We start from the raw sequence: 19,092 nt of genomic DNA on the forward strand, positions 1-19,092 counted from the left end.
CCACCCGTCAGCCTCTTCTAGATCACGTAGCCACCTTGCATGCACATGTTCCCTTCGAGAATTTCCATTCCACATCATGACGTGGAATTTACTACTCTCCCATAAAAAAATGCAAATACCCCCAAGGCACATTAAATGCACATTTTGGACCTTTTAGTCACACAATTCCCACACACATTAGCATGCACATTAAGGCTTGCATGCACTCCCGTAAACCCACATGAAAAGCCCCTTGACATGGGCACCATAACATATCAAATTCCCGTAACATGCAAGACCGCATTAACTCAGGAAAATTAAAAAAAACCCCTTCATGACTTGATTTTACATGACCCCAAAAACATTTTCACTTGACCACACACTGGATACCCTTGCTCTGGAGGTCTGATACAACCACATTGCATTGCATCATTTCCCATGAAGTCCATGCAAAACATACTTTATTGTCTCAAAAAACTATACATCAGTCCATCATGCTTGTGAAAGAAAAATCCACAAATGCCAAAAGCCCACACCTACCCTAGATGTGTACAACTATGTGCCTACCCACAACTATATATAGTGCTCAAAAACTTGATACAGGTTTTGTCCTATCAACTTGTTATAGACTTCTATGCATTTGAGTCAGCTACCGAGGAGGCTGACAAAGAGGAGCCTTAATGAGATGAGAGCATCATGAATTAGCCATGAGAGTCACCGCCATGATGCTGCCATGAGAGTCCTGGAAGTTTGCTTGGAAGCATCGCCTCTCTAGTCGGGCTGTCCTCGTGTGAGTCATCATGTACCTGCATGGGTCATCGTGAAACTTGGTCCGGTGAACACTACCCCCAAATATGTGTAAGACTGCACTATCTCCATAGGCTCGTCATGGTATGTGAAGCTATGGCGATGAGACACCACTCACGAGGTGTTGAAGATCATAACCTTGGTTTTCCCAAGGTTAACTATCAAGTCTCTCTCTCTGGAGAACATCTCGAGAGCCTCTAGATGTTTCTGCAGTCCCTCTGCTGAGGATGATATAAGGACTATGTCATCTGTGTACAACAATTTCTGCACCATCAGGTCAGCCAGAAGCGAGCCCTCTCCACTTAGGCGATCGACAAAAGAAGAGATCTCGTCGATATAGAGCCCGAAAAGAGTTGGTGAGAGGGGGCAGCCTTGTTTTACTCCGATAGTGCTCTCAACCTAGTTTGAAAGACCTCCTGGGGCACGTACCTTCCCTTTGACGGACTCATATAGACTCATATAGACTCATGACCGCCCAAATCATGATCTCTGGGAGCTGCAACTCCTGTAACCTCCTGATCACAGGCGAGAACGTGGGACAGTATCAAATGCCTTACGAAAGTCTATGAAGCAAGTGTAGCCTTTCTAATGCCTCGACTTTGCCTCCTCAACAATAGCCCTTAGGGTGAAAATGTGGTCCAGGGTGGAGTGCTGTCTACGAAAACCTGCCTACCTAAGAGCCCGCTGCCCATGACCCTCTGTGTGGTCGCTGATCTCGCTCTCTAGTACCGACCCATATATCTTAGCCAAGGTGTGGCAAATCATAAGAGTGCAGTAGTTCCTAGTGTCCATGGGATCACCTACCTTGTGTATCGGTACTATGGTGGTTGTGCTCCAGGTAGGCGAGAAGCCATGGCATACGGCATGGTTGAATAGCTGTGCTAGGATCGGGGTCAAGATCTCCTGTCCATGTGTAAAGTGCTCAGTGCATAGTCCCTCTCAAATCTCCTCAACTTTGTCGCTGAAATATCACTCCCCCAGAGAGAGAGAGAGAGAGAGAGAGAGAGAGAGAGAGAGAGTTTATTAAAGTCTTTGGAAGACCGATGGGTCTATGAGACTGTGAGAAACCTGGTACAAACAAGCTGTGGTGGTGGAGCTACTAAACGAGCATCCACACCAGTGCAAATGCAAAATATGTAGAATGTTAGTACTAAATCATAGATACGACATAGTCATGTCATGTAGGTAGTCGACTATCTCATTATCATAGTCATCATCATCATCATCATTATCATCATCATCACCATCAAGACATTAGGGTGGGTGTGGCAATGGGGGCATGAAGTCGGCGATAGAGTGCTGTCGGCCACTCAAAGGTGCAGCCCTGGCATGTCTCCTGGTCATGGCTCTGCATCTAACCAAGGCTACTGTGACCCCCATCAGGTTGGAAAAACTCCATGATAGAACTTTGAGAGAGAGAGAGAATCACAACAGATATGAGGCAATGGCAACTATATAGACAGCAAGGGAATCAACTAGACAAGGAGGAGTAGAATGCTCCAAGAGATGCTCATCAAAGGAGGAGGGCAGGGCCATATATAGGCTTGCCGTGTGGCCGACCCAAGGCCATTCGTGTGGCCGACGCAGGGTCAGTCACCGACCCAGGCCTGGTTGGTTGACCCGACCTATAGGTCGGTTGACTGGACCAGGGTGGGCCCTAAAATGGCTTGGCCAGGCAGCCCCACAGCTTGGGCCATGCAGCCCTACCTATAGCCTTGGAACAGGCCTCCACTCAGAGGTAAAACTAGCCTGAACAGGGCAGACACACCCTCAAATAAGCCCTCACTCACTATGAGACACTAAGTAAAGACGAGGGGAAAGGAGCGGTAGGCGTTGATCTCTTAGCAGCTCAGTGCCACCTTGAGCAAAACAGGAGTGATTAGGTCTAGTGGAGGCTTGCTGCAATTTTTTTATTTGCACTCACACAAGGCCTCTGTTTATGGATTGTATTCGTTTCACCAAGATTAAGGGAAATGGCACTTTTGGAGCCTTGTGCAGTGTTTGGATGTTGTTAGAAATTTGTCACATTCCCCTTTTTAAAGGTATCACCAATTTTAGGTACTAACTTAAGTGCTCGAATACGATTTGTGAGATGGATTTGTGAGGTCATTGTTAGGGTTCTTGAAAGTATGGGAAAGCGTTTGCTGTGGGGAGGGTTTATGCCGCACTACTAGGGTTCTTGCATTAATTTATGCCTAGGTTGAGTGTGATCCTTTTTTATGCATCAGCCTTCTTTACTGCTCTGCATTTTCCAATCTTTGGTTCGAATGGTGCAAGATGGAAAGAGTAGGAAAGTCATGATGATTAACATGCATATGAGCATGCTGACATATGGTTTTGCTTGTATGTTGATGCACATTGGCTTGCTATGTGTTTTTAGCATACACTTCCTTTTCTGGAATGGTGTGGAACTTGTGTGTTCTATTGCAGGTATGGTAGCCGGATAGCTGCAGATGAGCTTATGTCAATGTATGGGAATACTAGGGCTCATGGATTTGGCCAAGAGGTTGATTATGCATATTTATAGTTGAATTTCATTTGTTTTTAAAAAGATATCCTTCCTTACTCCATCTTTTTCATTTTTGTATTTGATCTTGTTCTCCCAAAACAGAAGCTATACGAGTCTAGCTATAAATGTGAAACTCTACATAACTGATGCCTTTTCAGGTGAAGCGCCGTATCTTGATGGGAACCTATGCACTTTCGGCTGGATTCTATGATGCATTTTATAAAAGGGCACAACAGGTTGAGCAACTTGACTTGATGGTAGCATGTGTAATTTCTGCACATTACATATGGTTTTCCAATTTCTGCTTCTATGCATATTAATGCAATACAAGTTACAACCAATAAACTATTGCTGTGGATTTGTTATTATAGGATTTTTCAAAATGATCCTATGAATGTGCACGCATTGTATGTTGTGAAAAATCGACAAGGATACTATTCAAGGGATGTTGCTTCTTTACTCTTCTAGAAAACGAATAGGGAATACTTGAGACTAAGGATCATTGTGCAATCAATGACACCTGGACCAAGAGTGTGAAGATGGGTGCAGGCTGAGCAGATTCTTGGCTCCATGAGAGTCATTGATCGTGACCATTGGCAACAGCCTAAGACATCTTGGAGCTGGGCTGTGATTGGCGCACAGAGCTGGCACATGTCGGTCTTGACTCTTGGGAACCGCATTGGAGGTGTCGTTGGGAGCAACCGATTCACCTTCAAACACCAATATGTTGTAGTGGATTTTTTTTTTTTTCAAGAAAAGTACTTCATTAAGTATGAATACAAACCGCAGAGCAAGCTCAAGTGCGGGAGTACATCATGTCAAGCATGAGAAAAAACAGCTCAGAATGAGCAAACAAAAATCCCGGGTGGTGGCTGAAAATGCCACCTCATCCTTGGAGAGTCAGAGAAGAAAGGACAATCCTTCCAAACTCTGAGAAAAGCAACCCTCCTAGCAGTAGCAGTCTTGGAGGTTCCCTATATGTTCGCCCAAATGGCCATCAAAGTGTGTATAGTATCTGCCCAGATACTGGCCATAGTCGGAGAAGGGTGAACCTGGGAGTCCTCCAAAGCCTCTGTACATCTGGCTCTCCAAATATGCCATGCTGTAATACCACCCAGAATCTCCCAAGATGTGTCTATAGAAGCATGGGGAGCTCTGAATGGAGTAAACGGAACATCCCGGAGGGAGCATGACTCCACAAGATGTCGTCGAACAAAGAAAGCTGTGTCCGTGTCATGTCCCTCAAAGAAAGCCTGTGGACCAGTGAGTGACAACCAAGCAACTAATCCCCAGGTCATGAAGAAGGGTGCTCTATGAAAAGTTCAAAGTATCCTAGCAACACCCTTCCAAACCATCCTTGCCTGAATGCACTCCCAAAGGTAGTGTTGCACTGACTCAACTACTGAGTGGCATCGAGGACATGTAGGGTCAGCCCCGAGCCTGGATCTCCACAAGTTTACTGCAATCCCTCCATGAATAGTAAGCCATATGAATAACGTGATTTTCCTATTCCTGAGGGATTTTCAAAGTCTCGTCCAAAAGTTTTTCTGCATCTCTGCAGAAATTTGAAAAGTATCCCAATGAGGAGCTCTAGAGGGCCTCCAGCCCCTACAATTGAGCTGGAATCTCCTGGCATTTCTGGCCGTGTAACGAAAGAAGGGGATGCTCTTCTCTCGGTGCCCTCCAACTATCCACTCCCATTCCCCTGGATCCCACTGCAAGGATCTAATAGGGCAACCTCCATACAGCCAAAGCCTCCAAGATCCAATAGCCAGGAGAACGGGGTCTGGATCAAGATACCACTGTGAGTCTCTACCCATCTCCATGTATCCTGCAATCTTGACAGGCTGAAAAGGAGCCTCCAAAAGAATGTCCTTTGAAGATCTATGGAGTCTGCCTCCGGCATGAACCTTAAAGACAAGGGTATCCTCATGTGCATCCCTCAAGGCTATAACCTGTAGAAAGAAAGAAAGAAAGAAAGAAAATTTATGAAAGTCTTCGGAAGACCGATGGGTCTGTGAGACTGTGAAAATCCTGATACAACAAGCTGTGGTAGTGGAGCTACTAAACGAGCATCCATACCAATGCAAAATGCATAAGTGCAGAATGGCAGTACTAAATCCTAAGTGCAACATAGTCATGTCGATGGTCGACTATATATCAATCTCAGCATCATCATTGGCGGCAGCAAGATATCAGGATGGATGACGCAGTGGAGGCATGAAGTCGGCAATAGAGTGCTGTCGGCCACTCAGAGGTGCGGTCCTGGCACGTCTTCTGATCGTAGCTTTGCGTCTAACCAGGGCTACTGTGACCCTCGTCGGTCGGGCTCAAACTCTAAATAAGGAGGGGATGTCTCCAAGTGTGATCTATGTGTCGACCCTCTGTCTGAGCTGTCGGCGGGTCATAGGCTCCGGGTCACGGTCATGTCGAGGCCTCGTCTCGTGGGAGTCCATGTGATCTAGCTGAAAGAACTCCGTGATAGAGCTATGAGAGGGATCAACCGAGGAAGAAGTCTGCTCCCGTCTCCGTGCTCGGAGTATCCTCTCGCGGTATCTAAGTGCCTCATGAATGAAACCTACCAAATACCGCGGGTCTGGGTAGGAGAGGAAACAGGTCAGAATTCCATAACTATCTTTGAAGAGGCAGTGGAAACACCCTCGGATCTCATAGTACACAGGACACCTGAAGATGAAATGCTCTTTAGGAGGGGAGAAAATGGAGCATCCATGCTGTACTGGAAGGGAGGTAATCTATCCATGTGGAGCCCCAGTTGCTCAAACCATCTCTCTGTACGTGCATACCAGCACCTCTGGTCTCCTCCTGCTGCAAGTGCCATAGAAGAGGATAGAGCTATCCCTGGTAGCCTGCAACGCCCCGAGGTATAATTCCCATATTCACTAACTCGGTACAGATATGTGATGACCTGAAATGCAACATCTAGCTGTAAAGGGGGTTGACCCAAACTCAGCTTGAATGATCTCGTGAGGAATGGATGGCTTACCACGAATCATCTGTGATAACATGAGAACTTGTAGCCGCTCCACACGGGCCCACTCTGTATCCGATAAGTCTGGCCCCCAACAAGGGTTGCCGTACATCCCCGCTGGGTGAACCAAGGAGTAAAAAAGCAACCCCTTGGTGCATGAATCCTGAAAGTGCGAGCGGAAGCATTGCCTCTCTACTCTAGCCAGTGAAGCATACCCGCTGCTCAAACGTGCCTGCATGGCGGGTCTCATAGTGAAGCTGGGTCCGCAAAAGATAACCCCAAAAAAAGTGTATGATGAAACTATCTCAACAGGTGATCCCTTAAATGTGAACTGCTCCTGACGCATGATGGCTTGAGATGTATTGAAGATCATGACCTTGGTTTTACCCAGGTTGACCTTCAAATCATGAGACTCACAAAAGGACTGTAGTGCGTCTAGGTGTCCCTGGAGCCCCTCTGCTGAGGAAGACAAGAGAGCCACGTCATGTGCGTAGAGCAATATCTGGATCAGCATGCCCACAAGAGAGCAACCTACACCCCCCTGTGTCTGCATCACTGTCTCAAGCTCATCAATGTAGAGGCCAAACAAGGTAGGCGACAAACATTAGGGGAGAAATTGGTCTCAAAAGGGCCTCGAATTAGTGTTTCCTAATTTCAAGGGATTAGAAAGTGATTTGAGTGTACCAATGAAAGTGCTCTGAAGTGTGGGGCAATGGTATGTTGAGGTGGCATGTTGCATTGACTATGCTAGGTCCATAGGTGGTTTTGATTTGAAAAAGATGGTTTTAGTTTGAAAAAGGGGAGGCAATACCATGGATTTTGGGAGAAAAACCACCACGTTTGGGGAGGGAGCACCATGTGCTGCCATGTGTCCCAAATTTGAAAAGGTGGGAGGGACATAGAAGTCAAAAAAGGCGGCTAGAGGAGAGGGGATGCATTTAAGGTGATTGCAAGGGTCGCACACTGTACAATGTGCAGAGGAGAGAGAAGATGCGCGCGCTTGCCACGTGTACACCAGATATTTGGGCACCATTTGGGGAAGGGGGGCATGCCCACCAAAAAGTAAATGTGCATTTTGGCTACTAGGAGGAATTGAACCTCTGAGCACTTATCAATGAGACCCCCACGCTAACCACTAGGCCATTGAGCCAATTAACTCTTCTCTGCCACGTTTTATATATTCTAATACGACTTTTTGCTACTCCATCATAATTATTTCCAAAACCATGTATGGTCCACCAAAACCACCTTAGCCTCCGTTATGACCCCTCCACATAGGATTGGATTATGAAAACTAATCCTTCACTAATCCATTCCTTGTGAGGCCCTTTTGAGATCCCAATTCTCCCCTAATGGGACACCCTTGTTTGACCCCGATGGTGCTCATGATCTCGTCTGTCCACCTGGATCCTACCCGAACTCTGCCTAAAACTCTCTCGTAAAGTGCCATGACAGCCCAAATGATCTCCTGGTCATAACCCAAGTCTTGTAGGCGCCATATGAGGCGGGCTCTCGGAACCGTGTCAAATGCCTTGCGGAAATCCACAAAGCAACAATAAACCCTCTGCTTCCGTGACCTCGCCTTCTCGATGATACATTTGAGCGTGAGAATGTGGTCCATGGTTCCATGATCACGCCGGAATCCGGCCTGTCCTGCTGCTCTAAGTCCTTGACACTCTGCAACTCTGCTAACCTCGGAGTCAAGTATTGATGCATACATCTTGGACATGACATGTCCAATCATAATGGTCCTGTAGTTCTCCGGGCTCATGGGATCCCTTGCCTTGTGGATGGGTGAGATAGTGTTAATGGTCCAAGTGTGTGGAAACCCCAAACAAACAGCTTCATTAAAAAGCTTTGCTAAGATCGGGGCTAGGAAGTTAATCCCATATGCAATGAACTCAGTTATAACCCCTCATGATCCTTCGCTCGGCCATTATGAAGTTTCATTATGGCATCCTTTACCCCTTCTCTAGTGAAGAGGGTGCAGGATGTGGGGCGAGGCATGTGTGAGAGATTAGGGACTAGCTGATTTGGGATGTCATAAAGTGTGCGTGCATAATCAAACCATATCTGAGTGTGAGTGAGTGGCAGAGGGGACCGTCCTTCTGAAAATCTCCGCCAGAATTCCTTAGAGTTGTTACTAAATAAAATGTTCAGTAGCTCCTCCTCGTTCCGATGAACGAAGTCTAATTTCTTCCTCCGTACCAGTCTACGGTGTTCGCGAAGCATATTTGGTGCGCTCGGAAGACTGTTTTTGGTTTCGAATCTGAGTTGACGGCGTAAAGCCTTACACTCATCATCGTACCAACTATTATAGGGTATGGTTCCAAGGGGTGGTGGGTGGGTGGAGCGGGTGGTATGGGAGAAAGTGTGAATGGCAGCCTCGTGTAGTGAGTGGGTGACAAGGGCAACACGATCCTCTAAAAGGGGTATGAAGTCAATATAAGTGAGAAGTATATACAGACGGCCAGAGTAAGAAGGTGAGTGATCTCGATCAAAGCGTATATTGTGGTAGGTGGAGTAAGAACTAAGTGGGGTGGAAGGTGCTATGCAAAGGGTGGTGGAGATGCTAAAGAAAAGGTATGTATGATTAGCCCCTGGGGGGAGAGGTACTACAGTGAAGTCAGTAATGCGAGATGTGAAGATAGGGGATCCCATGATGTAATCAACAACACTGGAGCCCCCCCTATGTGGAAAGCATGTGAAACCACTTGAGGCAGGCCATCTGTCAAGACCATTAATCAGGTATCCTGCCAAGGTCTAATAGGGCCTACCCATAAGATGAGAATGGACATCGCCTGTCAGCCGAAACCCGTAGCATACCTGCCTCCTTAAGGTCAATATCTGGCAGTAGAGTGGAATCATCTCTGAAGTCAAGAAGTGGTACTTGACGGCTACTTGTCCTCACGTTGAAGTCCCTCACTAGGAGGACTTCTCCATGGCTAGAGAAGTCAACAATTGACTGATAAAGAGCAGCAAATGGGGATGTCTCATCATCACCTCGGATATCTCTGTCAAAGTGGGAGGTTTCAGGGGGGAAGTAGCAGACTGCGACAAACAAATCCCGGCTGTCCATGTGTCGGATCCGGATCTAAAGAAATCTGGAATGTGTATCTCTCTGCTCTACTGAAATGGTCCCTAGAAGTGTGGATCTGAAAAGGACTGCAACTCTACCTGAACCTCGAACTCCTCATGTACCCCTCGTCTCATCTTTGTAGGCAGACTCCCATATATATCTGCTGACTATTGGAAGAGGACGCTCTGGACTCTGGTGTCTCTGTATAAAAGACTATGTCGTGGCCTATATAGGATTCCGAGAAGTCCCTGGTTCTAACCATAAGGTACCATTATAGTTCCAAATGGTGCTCAGCCACACCACCATGCCTCTCTATCTTGTGCTCAGCCACACCCAGGGTAGCGGCCACGAATGCAGTTGCATCTACCATCGGTGTAGGCTCAGTGCGTGGGATCCCACATACTCTGATGTTGAGAGCCTTACTGGCTCTCTGTTGCTGCTCCATGAGGGTAGCCGAAACGGTTACCCTTGCGGATTCTCGTTTGGCCACGTCAACCCATCTGGAAGTCTCCTCAATAGCAGATTGCATGCTGGCAATCTATGCCTCGACCACTGGGGTACTCCCTGGGACAGTGTGTATGGCTGTGACCTCCTGTCGGAGCTGCATGATATCCTGTCTGAGTCCCTAAATAAGACCCGCCTGCTCTCGAATGGCCCTAGCCTGCTCCTGTATGATGCGGCTATGCTCTTGGTTGAAGCGGACCTGCTCCCGTGCGAAGCGCATCTCACGCTCACGGAAACTATGTATCTCCATGAGCAAGGTCTCATAGGCCTTTGGTGTATCAGCCCACCCATGTCCATGCTGAAACTGTGATGACTATGGCATGAAAGTGTGGTACTGAGTCCGGAAACTGGACGGTGATTGGGTGAACTGGGTGAGGAACGGAGATGACAGTGGAATGGATGAGGAACGCCCAACGGGGTGTGGGAGCGTGGGCTGACTAAGAGGCAGAGGGGAGAGTGAAGCGTAATGCGGAATAGTGTATGACACCTCTGAAGTAGGGTTCATAAGCGGTGCGAGAGCTGTAACAGGAGAGGAGGGGAAGGGAACAACCGGCGCCATGGGCATGAGTATGTCACTGATCGTAGATGTAGAGGGAGCTGAGACTGGAACTGGAGCTGAGCTTGAAGCGGGGCCTGAAGTCGAAGTAGAGATAGAGATAGAGGGAGCAAAGGTTGGAGCTGAAACTGAAACGGAAACTATAGCGGGAGTTGAGGTTAGGGTAGAGATAGAGGATGAAGAAGCTGAGGCGGGTCCTGCCTTTGCCTTGCTGTCTAGCCCAAGTCCACTTCGGTTGTAACGTGTGTTCACATCCTCGAGTTTCAGTTGTGTCGTTTGCTTTTTTTTTTTTTTTGGTCGTCTTCCTTGGCTTTGTCCCCCATTTCTTTTGGACCCTTTTTTTTTTTTTTGGGGTGCAGGTCTTAGTGTTCGACCGGGAGCAAGAGCACCGGCTCCCCCCCCATGATGGGAGGCACGCCCAGTGCGAGGTGGTGGTGAGGCGGGGTGGAAGCCTGAGGTGGAGAGGCAGCCAGGAGGTGGAGAAGGAGAGGCTAAGGTCGCGAGGAGATTTTTTTTTTTTTGGGGGGTTTTATATTTATATTTAAAAAAGAAAAACAAAAGGGGCTAAGGTGGCGAGCAGCGACGGGATGAAGCAGGAGCGGGAGGAGCAGAGAGGCGGGTGGCTAGGTAGGCTGAGCGTAGGGAGGGGGTGGCTAGGTAGGCTGAGCGGAGGGAGAGCGTAGGAGAGGAGGCTGAACGGAGCGGGGTAGGCTGAGCGTAGGGGGTGTAGGGAGGGGAAGCTGAGCGTAGGGATGGGAGGCGTAGAGCGTAGGGGAGGCTGAGTGTGGGCTGAGTGTAGGGAGCATAGAGCGTAGGCATAGAGCGTAGGCATAGAGCGTAGGGGGCGTAGGCTTAGCATAGAGCGTAGAAAGTAGGCTTAGCAGAGCGTAGGCATAGGCTTAGCGTAGAGCGTAGGCGTAGCGCAGAGCTAGAGAGTTGTAGGGCGTAGGCTTAGCGTAGAGCAGTTCAAAGGCTACAAGGGGCAGCGATGGAGTGGGCAGCGTAGAGCAGGAGTAGCGATGTGGATGGATACCTGTCCTCGAAAAAGCCCCCAACCAGATGGACTCAGAAATAGGCAAACGGTATGTATCCATCCACTCCACAGGTATGGCTGCATCTATCTGCTGCATCCTGGCTGCACTTCCTCTGAGGTGACTAACTGAACGAGCTCTTTGATTCTCTGGAAGCATCCTGAAAGCTTTCCAAGCACCCACTGTGGATGCAGGTCCCAACTTCCATCTAGGCCACCGCATATAATGTGACATGCCCAGTGATCTGCCATGCTCATCTAGTATGCAATCATTCCACATGATGGGCTGCCTGTCAATTTCTTCACGAGAGGAGGGTGTAACTCTCTGAAGAGTACTTCTGAAGCTGTCCCAAGCTTTCAGAATGGCAGCCATGAGAGGTGAAGTAGTAGATTTGAGACGGGCTGACGTAAAGATCCATCTAGGGCTGTCCATCCAATCTCCTCCGTGAGAAGGTGTGCATGTCTATATACTGTGTAAGAAAAAATCCTTCCAAGGCTCTTGACCAGGCATCAAACTTCTGACCACCATCTTGTAGAGCAAGGCTCTACACTGCAAGTCTGGATCAATAATATTGAGGCTTCTTAAAAGTAAAAGCTTCATTTCAAAGCAAAGAAGTCTATCTAAATAAGGAACTCTTGATTTGTATTTTTACTTCTCCCTCACTTGACAAGATAGGCTTAAACTCCATTTTGAATTCTCCTGAAGTAATGGATTCTCTCCCTCCTTTTGTGAGAAGAATTTGAAAGCATCCAGTAGTAGCTTGGAAGTATGTAAAAACTTTAGGACAAAAGGCTTTCAACTATGGAGAGATAGGTAAAAGGCTTTCAGAGCATTCAAAATCTTCTATCCTTAAAGAACCTTGTTGTTGTAAAAGTAAGAGATTCCAAAGCTTTATTGATGCTGATTTAGGACATGTAGTCACAACTGATACCTCAATTTTGCCTTCTAGTAACCTAAGAGATCTTTTCATGAAAGGCACAAAATTTCGATTGTACTCTTTTAAAGAGTCGTGCCTTTTAAAAGCTATCGATAAGGGAATCTCAAAGTTTGTTTTGCAATTAGAAGAATGTTTAGGAGTTAAACTGGTCCAGTGAACACTGCCCTCAAATATGTGTAGGAATGCACTATCTCCATTGGCTCATCTCGTTAGAATGATAAAAGCTGCTAATATTAGTGAGGGCTGCAGCCACATTTGAGGAGGACGGCTGCCCACCCTACTGGTGAGAATCCCAAATCCGTAGCACTGCCTCTGTGAGGCCCTCCTTTGCATAGAGGGCATCTGGAATCCTGATACCGGCAGAGTGGCTCTCGCCCGAGGCTCTAAAACCACCAAAACAACCGGAAAATGATCTGAAGTGGACACCCCTGCGCTGATGCATACTGTCCCACCTCTATCCAGTGCCCAATCATCCACATAAAATCTGTCAATCTGTGCATGGATAGGCATCCTTACTCTCCTGTTCGATCAAGAAAACAGAAGAGACTGTGGCTAAGTGTGAAAAGCATCGTCATACCAAATATCTCTGCCACTGAACTGAAAAAGGAAGGCATCCCATGCTGCTCGCTCCAGGGAGTGAATGCCACCTTCCCTACCCCCTCTTTTGTTTGAAGGGATTTCAAACATGTTGAAATCGCCCCCAATAATCCAAGAATCTGCAATGTGTGACCAAGAGAGTAACTCCTTCCAAAGGAGGACATGATCCCCTCTCAAGTTGGGTGCATAAAGGTTAAGGAAGTCAACCTTACGCCCACCAATCATCAAAATAACCCACTGTGCTCTAGAGGGGACTATGACTCCGTGTCCAATGACCAAGGGGAGCATCGAAGAAGGGATAGAAATGCAAATACCTCCCCTGGTGCCCAAGGCAGATGACCAAAAAATATGGCCAGAAAGAAGCTTACGTGACTTGGCACAATCTCTACCATCCAGCTTATGCTCTTGGAGCATAAGGGTATCAATGGGACCACCTGAAATACCTGGATGGAGTTGGTTACGAATCAGCTGCCTACGGCGGCGATGAGGTATACCATCGAGGCCGTGAACGTTCCAACTAACAAACCTCATCGACGGGAGGAGGAGGCCGGGTGAAAGGTCCTACCCAACCTGGTGGTGGAGAAAATCCTCTTCTGTGAAAGAGTCCTCCTGTCAAGTGGAGGGAAATCAACTGGTCAAAGAAAACCCACTCTAGCAGAGGTGGAAACCATGTCCAACGGAATCCCAATAATTGGCTCCCCCAGGGTAGAGGGTACAAACTCCTCTGTCTCAAGCTCTGCCAAATCTGCTAGTACTGCAAAAGAGTTCCTGTAGGCGGGAATTGGCATAGGAGTGCAAAGAATCCCTGCACCTGAGGGAGAAGGAGAAAAAACCCCCTTACCTCTATCAAGAGGTGAAGTGTGACTAACAGAGGGAGGGGGCTGATCAGGCACATCAGTGATAGGACCTGAAGAAATGGGTTGCCCCTCCTGATGAGCAGGTGGGGGGACTGGGACAACCACATCTACGCCTGGAGTAATATCACCTGCCTGTAACTGAGAATGGTCTGAGGTGCCTCGTAGACGTGGCGGAGTGTCAGCAACCCTCACAGTTATCCAACAGGGTACTGATCGTACTGTGCGCACTGAGGAAGAGGGTCCAGGTCTAGGGGCTGGTCCCGAAGGTCCTGGGAGAGAAGGGGGGGCTCTGGTAGCGTGTGTAGAAGTAGGACAAGAAGGCGGAATAAACCGTTTGCAGTGGATTTTGATTACTGGAGTTGTGTGTCGCTGATGTTGTGAACGAGCGTCACAAAGCTTGTGTAGCAGACCTTTTTCATGTGAAGAATTCTTTATTTCATGTGAGGAATAATTCGGGATAAAGAATAGAGAATTGAATCGTTTGGTGGAAAGAAATATAAATTGATGTGATTTTTCTAGAGAGGCTTGGTGTATTTTTTAAGCAAGAGATGAGAGAACTTCTCTTAGTTTCTCTTATTCAAGGTTCTTTCAGAAATAGAAAGTGGTAAGAAATTCAAACTTTCAAGAAGTGACAGAGGGGGTTAGTACAGAATGAACGAGCTCAAAATATTTTGCAGCAAAGCATAAAGCAATAGTTATTACTGTCTACACTGCTGAGCATGGTAGAGAGGAAGAATAGACACTTTGTCGAGGCAGCCATGTCTATGCTCAAAGACATGGGAATGCCCAACATATTTTTGGCCGTAGCAGTATTTACAGCTACTTATTTGCTTGCAAATGTCCCACTAAAGCAGTTAAAAACATGACACCACAGGAAGGTTGGAGAAGAGACCAAGTGTAATGCATATAAGAGTTTTGGCTTCTATTTGTTAAGCTCTTGCTCCAAAACAGATGAGACAGAAATTGGACAGCAAGATAGGCATGCATCTTCGTTGGGTGTAACAAGCAAAGAAAAGGGTGCAAGCTGTAACACCTTGAATCCCGCAAGATAATCATGAGCAGGGATGTGAGAAACAAATTTAAAGTCTTCGAAAAAAACCAGATACAATGAGCTGAATGGGTGGAGAGGGAAAGCCAGTGTGCTCTCTCAAAAATGCACCCAGACTTTGGGATAGATGAAGAGAGAAAGGAAATGGATGCTTCCTAACTTTGCCAATTCAAAAGTAAACCCTTTGAGGACCAGAAAGAGGATATGCAGGGAGAAATCTGTCCTCCACAGGTGGAAAAACAGCAGCAGTCGCGGCACTTGCAGAAACCCGCAGAAGCCAAAATGTAACTTGAGGAATTACCCATATGGTACATGAAAACAATGGAGGATGCAAAACTGCAAAATGTTGCTGAGGCAGAAGATTGAGGCAACCAACTGAATTACAGCAGGGGTGCAAATGAAGCCCTCATGATGTGTTGTGTTGGGTAATGATGATCCTCAATGCCTCATTCAAACAGATAAGCATGCACCTTAGAAGAATGCCATGGATGCCATTGTCAGGAATAACACTGGGGTCGTGTCAGATGGTATCAGAGCCAACTCCTGAGGTAGGAATCTCTGTAGAGAGAAACTGTGGATGAGATTTCATCCAGGTATGGCTCAAATTCGAAATTTGCTTTGGATCCCTGCAAGTGTTTGTGACTGCGCCAGTTAGGGCAAAGGAATCGTCAGGATTAGGATTGGGCAGAAATTGTTTGAAGAACCAGGTAGAGAAAGATTCGTGATTACGAGTTTGGAATCTGCATGGGACTCCTTGGCATGACAACCAGTTTGCAGAGGATTCAACAATAAATCTTTGGACAACACCTCCAAGAAGAAACCGAATTTGACTCTGATTGGCAAAGCACGTTTCCTCCGTACCTTGAAGCTGAAAAAGGAAGGTCGATGTTTCATTTGTGAGGAGCGTGGCCACAAGAAGGTAGACTGTCCCAAGCGCAAGACTCCTATAGCTGCTCCAGCACCAAAGCTGCCTTCAGGACAAGGACCTAAAGCCAAAGGTGCTACCCAGGCGATGATGGTAGGTATTTCTGTGAATGTTGTTACTAGCCCACTTTCTTGTAATTGCACTTTTAATAACTCATTCTTTGGAACCCATGACCTTTTCTGGGCTTACAGGAAGGTTAGGGACACTCAGATTCACATTCTCTTTGACCCAGGCTTTGACCTAGGCAGTTCTCACAATTTTATTAATTATAGAATTGTGCAGAAGTCGTACCTACCTACGACACCTAGTGATCACACCTATGAAGTGCGGCTTCCCACTGGGAAGCAGTTTTGGGATTGCAAGGCTCAGAATCTTCCACTCCAGATTCAAGACTACATGGACATCTCAACATGCTATGTGATGCACCTAGACCATGTAGACTTGTTGTTGGGAATTGAGTGGTTCAAAACCCACGATGTTCACATGGGGTGGAAGGATCATACTATTTCTTTTTTGGATAAACGCACTCATATATGTATTCATGGTGATGCTATTCCCATCTTTACTTAGCATCATTCTAGCAAACCAAATGCGACGTGACCTTCACCCCGCCTGCTGCTGCCCCCGCCCCTTGCGCTGCCTTGGCTCCTGCCCTGCCACTTCCGCCCATTTCCCCCCGCACCCCCCCCTCGCACCCTGGTCGCCGCCTTGCTTGCCTTGTTGCAAGCCCCATCCGATGACTGAGCGCTCTCGCCTGCTGGCCGGCTGCCCCTCTTGCTTAGGATCTGCCGTGAGCCTCTCTCTTGGATGGTGCTTCCCCAGCCATGGCCTGCTTGTTGGTGGCTTCCTTCCCATGGCAATGTTGTCTTCCTAGGCTGGTCTTTTGCACCCCTTTCCCTCTCCGTGGAGTAGAAAGCGCTTGAGTTGGGGGTGTTTGAGCATTTGGAGGTGTCGAGCCATTCTTGGCATGGGGCCTTGCACTTCTTCGGAGGGGAGTATCTTCGGCTTCAGCCTTCTCCCTTGCCCTGGCGCGATCCTCCACCTTTGCACCTTCACAGCAGCAGTAGGTTCATCTTTCAGGAAGCGTCTCTCCCTTCCCCATGGCATTTCTATGGCGGGAGGAGGTTTGCCCTACACTCTCTTGTTCTTCCGGAGTTGGAGCTCTCCTCGCAGCTTTGCCCTGGCGACATCGGCCATGGCCATCCCCCAGCCGTCCAGTTCGTGCCTCCCTGTGGTGGTTGTTGTGCTGCCCTCGTCCCAACAACATCTCCTGGCCGCGATTGGTGCACTGGAGCTGGAAAGACCTGGCCCTTGGACGACAACCCAGAGGGGTTGCGTCTGCTAGTGGCCTCTTTGCTTGGGTCTCCAAACTTCTCAAGACTCAGAGTTTTTTGGTACTACTTCGAGCTCAAGGAGATAGAGATGCGAGATGCCTGCCTCCATGGTGGTCAAGAGGTCTTCTTGATGGTCAAGCTCGACAATAGGAATCTTGGCGATCTCAGAGCTACTTCGGCCCATGGAACCTTGCTACCTCGACGTGGCTTTAATGCTTTCTTCCTAGCAGGGGTTCTTGGTCGCGGTTGGCACCTTGGTCTTGGTCGGACTCGATTGCTAGATGTTGACTCAGAGGAGTCATATTAGTTGATGGCTCACTGTCTCGAAGATTCTCTACCCACAGGGCGGTGGCTCTTGGCTCTATCCTCAGGGATCCCTTCTCTTGGGGCTCTACTTCTTCTTGTCGTACCAGGAGGCACCCCAAGTGGGTTGAGGCCTGCAGATGCGTGGAGTGGGCTACTAGAGTGCGGATTCGTCCCCCGTCAGGTGGTGGTTGCACATGCAGGCGGGTCTCTTCCTGTTGGCGCCCTCGGGCGGGCTTGATGGACGGGAGCTCAGCGGAGGAGGGATCCATACGACTTTTCGGACAAAACGGATAGGTTTTGAATTGATACTTAATATACACCCTTACAGGGGCAAAAAGGTATGTTATATTTAAGTTAGAGTGAACAAAGAGAAATACAATTCAAGACAGTGGAAAAGGAAATTCAAAACACAAACACATTGGATTCTAGAAAAAACGGGGCAAAAACGTGTATTTTGATTTGGGCAAAACAAAGGTTTCGTTGAGAGCGTTTTGTCCTATTTTGAAACATTTTGACTATTTCGCATTTCGAGGTTTCGAATAGGACGAAACGGGTTTTCATGTGACTATGCTAATATGATGTATATCAATGTGTTTTGATTCCACTATCTTCATTTATTGTTTTTGTAATTGACAAAAATGTTCAAAGCTGTATGAAAAGGTTTATCACGAGGCTGTGCTGTTCTTGCATTACTTATGATGTGTAGCAAAAGCCGTGCTAGTCGAAAAACGAGCTGTATGTATTGTAGCATCACAAGACTGTAAGTGAAGATACAAGTAAAGTGATAAGACATAACCTTGAGGGCTAACCCTAAAAGCCTAACTTCGTCAATACTCTGGAAAAAAATTAAGCTATAAGGGTTGACTTTATCCAAGTGCTAGTGTGCTAGTTGATGTGCTAGTATGCTAGCACATCAACTAACAGTAGCCTACAAGCTATAAGGGTTGACTTTATCCAAGTACTAGTTGATATGCTAGTGTGCTAGCACATCAACTAACAGTAGCCTACAAGGCCACATGAGGGGCTAACCTAGCAAACTTAAGATAGATGCAACTGAAAACAACCAGAAATCCCTCACTTGGACACACTTGTTTGAATACTGATAATACTCCTCTCACAAAGGTACCTATCCTTCAGACGTAGGGGGTGTTTTCCACAAGCCGGAATTGAGATCTCCTTCCAAATGTTCTCACCTCGGAGATTCACACACATGTAAATCTTTTATTAAAGTCTTTGGAAGACCGATGGGTCTATGAGACTGTGAAAAACCTGATACAATGAGGTGTGGTAGTGGAGCACTAAACGAGCATCCACACCAATGCAGAATGCAAACAAAAAGAAGCAAAATGGTAGTACTAAGTCCTAAGTACAACATAGTCATGTCGATAGTCGACTGCATGTATCAATCTCAGCATCAGCATCGACATCATCATAATAATAATCATCATCATCATCAGCAGCAGCAGGACATCAGGATGGATGAGGTAGTGGAGGCATGAGGTTAGCAATAGAGCGTTGTCGGCCCCTCAAGGGTGCAGTCCTGGTAGGTCTCCTGGTCATAGTTCTGCGTCTAACCAGGTCCACTGTGATCCCTGTCGATCGGGCACCGACCCTAAACAAGGAGGGGATGTCCC

General features: G+C 47.3%; 1 protein-coding gene across 1 annotated transcript in view; it reads left to right on the top strand.

The window, feature by feature from the left end:
• LOC147898375 (Amidase family protein) overlaps window positions 1–19,092 on the top strand; it is a 100,050-nt gene that overhangs the window by 47,398 nt on the left and 33,560 nt on the right. The window contains exons 5-6 of the mRNA XM_087379817.1: window positions 3,217–3,292; window positions 3,454–3,531. Of these exons, the coding sequence (XP_087235943.1) occupies window positions 3,217–3,292; window positions 3,454–3,531 (154 nt within the window). The remainder of the gene's footprint in view (window positions 1–3,216; window positions 3,293–3,453; window positions 3,532–19,092) is intronic.

This window comes from Dipteris shenzhenensis, chromosome 9, assembly GCF_047967505.1.
Source record: "Dipteris shenzhenensis isolate YYH24624 ecotype China chromosome 9, Dip_SZ_1.0, whole genome shotgun sequence".
Taxonomy (NCBI): domain Eukaryota; kingdom Viridiplantae; phylum Streptophyta; class Polypodiopsida; order Gleicheniales; family Dipteridaceae; genus Dipteris; species Dipteris shenzhenensis.